At 41.8% G+C, this 7,541-nt stretch overlaps 2 protein-coding genes across 2 annotated transcripts; both read right to left on the bottom strand.

Moving 5' to 3' along the window:
* Nucleotides 1-381: 381 nt before the first annotated feature.
* On the bottom strand, nucleotides 382-3,645 carry LOC130212146 (homeobox protein HMX1-like). Its single transcript, XM_056443284.1, has 3 exons — nucleotides 3,639-3,645; nucleotides 1,855-2,145; nucleotides 382-1,557 (listed from the first exon to the last, which is right to left on the bottom strand). The coding sequence occupies exons 1-3, from the start codon at nucleotides 3,643-3,645 to the stop codon at nucleotides 1,007-1,009; spliced, it is 849 nt and encodes a 282-aa protein (XP_056299259.1). The 3' UTR covers nucleotides 382-1,006.
* Nucleotides 3,646-4,578: 933 nt separating this feature from the next.
* On the bottom strand, nucleotides 4,579-7,052 carry LOC130211843 (homeobox protein HMX1-like). Its single transcript, XM_056442863.1, is given in 3 exon segments — nucleotides 4,579-4,863; nucleotides 4,866-5,072; nucleotides 5,318-7,052. Coding segments are annotated over 3 exon segments (537 nt in total). The 5' UTR covers nucleotides 5,493-7,052; the 3' UTR covers nucleotides 4,579-4,708.
* Between the last annotated feature and the right edge of the window lie 489 nt (nucleotides 7,053-7,541).

Below are 7,541 nucleotides of genomic sequence, written 5' to 3'. Positions count from 1 at the left end.
TACTTTAAAGTATATATTTGATGCTAATTCTTTTGTAGGCAACTTTTACTTCAGTAATATATTGAATGCATGACCTTTTCATGATAATATTTGAATTTTCCACATCTGCTAATAAATACGCAGGATAGTGAACTACTGTCAAAGATTGTCTGTGTTAAGAACCTAACTTAATGTCCAGCTCGGCCCACTGCACGTGTGTAACAGCGTTAGGTTTTAAGAAACCATGAATCAACCACAAGTCTGCAAAGAGGAACACTTTTAAACTTCTTTCCTTTGAGTTCACACTTTAAAAATTACTCAAACTGTCTTTGATTTTTGTACGCAGCACAACATGTACAATAGAAAAGTATTAAAACGCAACGAATAATCAATAATGTGAAAATGAATTTGGTTAGAACTTATTTCGTCCGAATGTCATCCAACTTAAGTTAACACATTAAAATTGCAAATATTACTTTTATTGCAAAATTCATCATGATATACTAACTGTATAGTCACAGTTTAAACAGTCTGTCATATGAAAGGTGAAAACAAACAAGTGTTTCGTTATTTAATAAAAATGTATAGTAATAATAATAATAAGGCCTTATAAATAGAAACGGAGAGCTGCTCCAGAGAAACTTATTTTAAGGTTCATCACGCGGGACGACGGAGACAACGTGAGTGACGTAATAATAAAGTTAATGCAGAGTTAACGTACATTCGTTCAGATGACATTGCGCACGCACACTTTTCGGATATTAAGCTTTTCTATTCAAACGCCTTAAGCATGATAATAATAATAATAATAATAATAATAATAATAATAATAATAATATAATTATAATAATAATAATAATACAAAAAGTGGCACATGCATGTCTTGGATTAATTGATATGTTGACATTAGATTAAGAAGATTTGTATTAAGTACACAACAAAAACAAAAAGGTAAAGGCCTACAGCCGGAAGAGGGTAACGCGCGTGTCCGTGTGTCCACACATCTGATCCCGAACCAAGAGAACCATCAATCTGCATCAAACAGGCCAAAATATTTGCCAGTGTTGGAGAAGTAGATGTAAGGCGCGGCGGCTGCAGTCGGGTACACGACGGGGAAAGGCATGGGTAACAAGCATCCGCCCAGCAGGCTGCTGTCTTTGTAAAAAGTCGGTAATTGCACGTTTTTCCCCGCCTCTGAGAGGTGCTCGGCGGGCCCCTCCATGTCCGTGGATAACTGTCTCTTCAGCTTGTTGCGGCGGTTCTGAAACCATATTTTGACCTGCGTCTCGGTGAGCTGCAGAGAGCTGGCGAGGCACGCTCTCTCCGAGCTGCTCAGGTACCGCTTCATGTCGAAAGTCGCCTCCAGCTGAAATATCTGTCTCTTTGAGAAGATGGTGCGAGTTTTCTTCTTGACCGTGGCCTGAGAGTCCGCTGTGGGCGGCTGCTCGGACGCGTCCTCCTCCTCCTCCTCCTCCTCCTCCGCCGTGTGCGCACTTTGCGCCCCGGGACAGCAGCCGGAGGTCAGCGGCGAGGTGTTTTCCCCGCAGTCCGCGCGTTGGACTCTGGGCTTCCTCTGCGCTGTGAACGAAGCGGCAAAACGTGCTTTAAAGCAACGGTGGAGGCAAACGCACCTATACTTGTTTTTGTTTTTCTGCACAATAATTGCAATAGTCTGATTTAATAATGGATTAAAAAAACAAACTATTTACCATTTCTGAAAATAATGTTATGAAAAAGCAGCCCGCAGTCTCTTGTATTTTCGTCCATCTTTACGCACCATTCGGCCTCGAACTGTCTATTTATAACAACATATTCATCCTAAAACACTTAAAGACACTTTCTTAGTGCCTCTTCTAGTTCCATGTTCCCAGTTACCTGTCTGGTCTGATCCGCTGCCGTGCCTCCTCCGGACGTCCCACGCCTCGTCGTGCCGCGCTTGTCCATTACCCTTAAATCCACCGTCCCTCTCCCGCTTGGACCCGTCCCGGTCCCCGGTGCCCCGCTGCTTCAGGTTCAGGATGTTGTCGATGGTGAACGTGAGAGAAGCGCTCCGACTCGGGGCATCCTCTTTGCTCATGTTCCCCGGCATTTCATCTGCTCCTCCGAGAATCCACAAACACCGACGTCTTTCCGGACGCTCCGAGCACCATTGCTCCGCGGCTGCGACTAGCCGCGCTCAGAGGAGCGAGGGGCGACGCTCCTCAACGACCCCGGAAGACTGCGGGTTTAGCGGCTTTTGATTGGACGAGCCGTGCAGGGCAGATGAGGGCGGGATGCAGCTTCAAGGATGGCTGCCATGTCGTAGCTTTAAACACCTGTCTGTCATCAATGCTTCACCGCCACACTGAGCCAGCTCGAGACGTTGGCAGAGTGTTGTTCCCTTTGATTAAGAGTTGGAGTCGGTATTTCACTATATGGGTTGACTTGATATCCAACTTTTTGTCTTTGTCCTTTTGACAACTATTTTGGGTGATGAGAACTATATGACCTACAATAGAAGTACTTTATTTCATTTCATCGAGGAATGCTATAGTGTTGCTATAGCCGAAACTATCTTGTCTTTCTAATCTAATCCAACGTATGATTTGGTCCCTATACCAGCTACATGTCTTTGCTATACATAAAACAAATCATCGATCAAATGTTGCGCTGCTACACACTCCAAAAAATTAAAGAACAGGATATAGCATATTGAACAAATCAATCTCAAACAGCCCCAAATATAATAAAAAGTAATAAAATAATAAAAAGTTATAAAGTAATACAACATAATAACGTAATAACTAGTAATAAAAGTAAAAAAATAATTAGTAATAATAAAGTAATCAAAAGTAAAAAATTAATAAAAGTAATAAAGTAATACAAAAGTAATACAAAGTTAAAGTAATAAAGTAATCAAAAGTAAAAAGTAATATAAAGGAATAAAGTAATAACAAGTAAAAAAGTAATACCAAATAATAAAGTAATACAAAGTAATAAAGTAATATATAGTGAAGTAATAAAAAGAAGGACAAAAAGTAATACTCTATGGGTATAATACTCTATGGGTTTAGCAAGGTTCATTCTAAACTTCTATGAAAAACAAACACAGTTCCTTACAAAGTCATTAGTTGGTATGAGTCGTTAATCTTGCTGCATCTGGTCAGATCAGTCAGGAGAAAATATGGAAAGACGACTGAGAGCACGAGATTTGGCACATGTGCAAAGGGTAGTCCCCAATTCAACACATTTATTTTGCGTTGATATGCACACCATCTAACTTAAATAAATCTAATAAATGAAAGTAATCCTACATTTTGTGTTACACCCATTAAATATAAATATCTTCGTTTTTGTAATTGATTAAATCAAATGCCATATTTCAATGTGTCACCTCTAAGAAGGGCTTGAATCGTTGTTTTGAGTGTATAGTAAAGCCCAATAAACAATGTGTGCATACGTTTTATTCACATGTGAACATAGCAGGACCAAAACCTCACGCCACACACTCAGCTTCTTCCCGTCGGCAGTCGGGCTCACGAACAGAGCCCGGGTCCCCCACTGCCTGACTCCAGGACATTTCCCATGTCACTCCCATGCACACCTCTTTATACTTCACATTTAATTCTAATTTCACATGTCACTTTAACACACATGACACTTTAACAGACACACAGTACCCTGCATGTCTACAGCATTGTTGACTGTTTGTGCACTTTATTTTATTTCATACCATTGTAAATTGAATGTTTAAATTCATACACTATGTTGACTGTTGATTGTTGTTGTTTTGTTTGTCTGTCTAATGCACACACCATCTGCCAAGTCAAATTCTTTGTGTGTCTAACACGCGGCAAATAAATGTTTCTGATTCAGTGTACAGAAGTCTGTATTAATATATTTTTAAATAAACATAAAAGGTGTCAAAGAATATTCCTACTAACATGCTCACAGCTAATATAAAAAGTAAAAAAACACCCTTTAAAAAAAAAATTTATGCATGTTATACTATTTTGTATCAGTCTGAGGTCACAGTGCATACTACCCATCATGTGTATGGGCTCGTGAGGGTAACACAAAGTTACAGGGTTGTCCTTTGTAAAGGTGTGACAACAAATCTGCACAAGGCCTGGAATGCTGAAACTAGACAGAAATTGAAAATGGAAATTTGGGGCCTGGTTTTGGCTGCCAAAATATGTATAATTGTAACAGCCACACACACACACACACACACACACACACACACACACACACACACACACACACACACACACACACACACACACACACACATACATACAACTTTGGTTTCCTGCTTTACAAACTTTACTCAATATTCACAAACATCAGTTTTCTTGGTGTTGAGCGTTGATATATTTTGCGCATTTATCACATTTTACAATTGTTCTCACCCCATCTTGAGTTGTTTACAAGGAATGATGCCACACGTTTATTTCACAAATCATATTGACCCTCATTTGACCCCATAGGTCATCCATACCATTTCTGTGAAAAAGCATTGCATAATATAGCGATAACTGTGAAGAGACAGAGGCAGTCTTGTTTTAAGAGGTAATGCAGTGATTCAAAGATCATGGTGGACTAATAATTTTAGAAAACTTGAACTGAATGTACTTTATTATCATGTGACTGCAGGACCTGAAACTGAAATATGAAGAAACAAATGTCAGTGTCTTTATTTGATTAATTTGTGTCAAAAGAGTAAAAAGTATCCTGAGCCTCCTTCAAGTCACACCAGTCCGGTCATCTGTGACGTCATGAACAACACCGGGTGGGTGAAGTGGGAAGTCACTGGATATTTGATGGCGTTGGAGAAGACTACCGCCGGTGGCGTTCTCGCGGTGATGTTCTCGCGATACAACGCGGGAACTCTGACGACCCTCTGTCCGCAGCGACCTGCCTCTTCCACTTGTTCCTGCGGTTTTGAAACCAGATCTTCACCTGGGTCTCGGTGAGCTGCAGCGAGGCGGCCAGCCCGGCCCGCTCCGAGCCGCTCAGGTAGCGCCTCAGGTCGAAGGTGGACTCCAGCTGGAACACCTGGCTGCGGCTGAACACGGTGCGGGTCTTCTTCTTTCGCGCCCCTTTGAAGTCGGCTGAGAACAGGAAGTCGGCAAAGATGCAAGGAACTGGATACAACTATACAGACTATATTGTGATACAGGTTGGAGTTTAAGACAAGTAAGACATATTGAAAACACATCTACACCAAACCACACCAACCATGCACCTACATATAACATGTTGGATGTGACAAACAACTATGTTGCCACAGGAAGCGTTTTTCGGATAGACTGCGCATGCGTGGTGCCCTCCTTGAAGCCGGAGGATGTAGCCTCACCTGCATCGCAGCTGTAGGAGGAGCGCGCGTCCTCCTCCTCTCTGTCATCCGTCAAACTATCGTCCCCGTGGTCCTCATCGGTCCCAGCCCGTCCTGTTGGAGTTGTAGAATCCCGGTAGTACGGTGGACCTGAGAGGAAGGTGTACATTGAATAGGCTTTATTTATTTCGCTCATGTCTAATATAGCAAAACATGATCAGACGTCTTTCCCGCTTTGCACCAAACGCGCATTCAGCGGCACAGTGAAGATAATGGTTGAAACCACACTTTTTAATCCCGACTCCACCCTGTAAAAGCAGATTATTACTCATAATTAACGGACAAATTGAGAGCAGTACTCCCCCCCCACGTGTGCATTCCGGTGCTGTGTATTAACAGGGACGGACGGGCAGGTGCACTCACTTCTCGACGTGCCGCACACTGTGTTCGGCGACGTCCCGCTCCAGCGCAGCACTTCACCTCCATTCAGACGGGTTGTCTCCGGTCCCGGACAGACCACCGGGCCGTGGACGGTAACTTTGGAGCTCGGGGGGTCGACGCGCTCCTCGTATGAAGAAGCCCCTCCGTTCCGCAGCAGATTCTCAATGGAGTAAGAAGAACCCCTCGACGCTTTATCATCACGCATGTTTACTTCTTTGGTCATTTCCAGAGTAGCTTGCACCTTTTTGAAAAAAACAACAAACCCGAAAGCATCACCCTGAATGCGTCTCGTTTCCAGAGTGCGCTCTGCTGCGCGCGCGACACATCCCGGGCCAGTGCGCGGAGCAGCGAGAGCTCCGCTGCATGAGCTCCAGACCGAAATGTCGTCTAGAAGAGAGACGAGGAATACTCCAGAAAAAAGAAGAAGAAGAAGAAGCACGAGCCTGTCTGTCTGGTCCTTCGCAGACTCCTCGTGTGATAGTCTGCCTGGAGGGATCGTGAGATCCAGTATTTAGGTCAATTATGGGAGCAGAGCAGAGATGCAGCGTATAGTGCTCCGGGCTGGAGATGGAGAAAGCTTCATGAAGAATGGCACAGTATCGCCTATTGGTTACATGTATCCATGCACACTGTAAATATCTTCTTCTCTCCCATATATGCTCTTATTTCTAGCGCCATCGGAAGCTATACATTAATTTAAATCCTCTTTTTTCCCCTTCATAACACGGAACGTGATTGGTTAATAATTAATATTAGCTTCATTCACAAACAGGATAAACGTGTTTTTGGTCATGGAAGCTATATTTACTTTGCCTTTAAATCACAGAGAAAGGTTGTGTTTCGCTGGTAGTCAACTAACACTAATTCAGTTAAACAAAAAACAACAGAACACTATTGTTTATTTTATCTGCTCAATTAACAAAGATGAGAAAGCGAAAATTTAAAAAAGAAGTGAAAAAATGCTTATTATTATTATTATTGTTATTATTATTATTATTAAGTGATTATTAGTGATTCTGTCAGCCAAAGTTGTTTTCCTGTGTATTATTTTTAAGTTAGTTATAAAGTCTATAAATCTGCTATAGGTTAGCATTCGGTCTAAAATCTGCATCTCGCTGCCTCCTTTTTAAAAATTGAATTCAGTTATTTAAAGATCCCCTTACAATATGCTTTGTAACATGTGTATTGTTTCTGACTGATGTTGATTTCCCACAAAAGTTACTTGGGCCTTTAATCTTTTCTCTCATTGCAGAATTTATCAATAAATGAACATTTGAATTACTCGACAGACAACGTCTTCCGTTTCACTCAGAAGTCCATTCTCGGTGTTTGTGCATTGACGGTTTCAATTTCCACATCACAGCCATCCTTCATGTCTCATAACGGACCACGTGTGGCTGGTGATGTCACAACCTTTGCTTGTAAACTCATATTTAAGGTGTAATTGAATGTAAAAGATGGTCTTCCAGAGTCAAACTGTGTTAAAAACAACATACGAAATAATTGATGGTCAAGTGCGAGTTGTTTGTTTGCAAACATGCATTTCCAAATTGAGCACAACATAGGCAGCGACAGTGGGGACAATATATTCTTCTTGTCTCACTTTCAGAATACTGTCTCACTTTCAGAATACTGTCTCACTTTCACGCTGGCTGGGGACATAAAAAAAAGCCTAATATAAACACTCAAGTGTAGCTATATCCATAAAGAATAAACCTGTTCTTTCTAAATGTCCGTATGGAGTGACAGTGTGGTCCAGCTTAACATGAGTTAATGAATGCTGAGGGTGGAGAATGTTTCGTGA

The sequence above is a fragment of the Pseudoliparis swirei genome, chromosome 21 (genome assembly GCF_029220125.1).
Source record: "Pseudoliparis swirei isolate HS2019 ecotype Mariana Trench chromosome 21, NWPU_hadal_v1, whole genome shotgun sequence".
NCBI lineage: Eukaryota > Metazoa > Chordata > Actinopteri > Perciformes > Liparidae > Pseudoliparis > Pseudoliparis swirei.
Note: the sequence above shows the minus strand (reverse complement) of the source record. Positions and strands in the feature narration are given on the sequence as shown.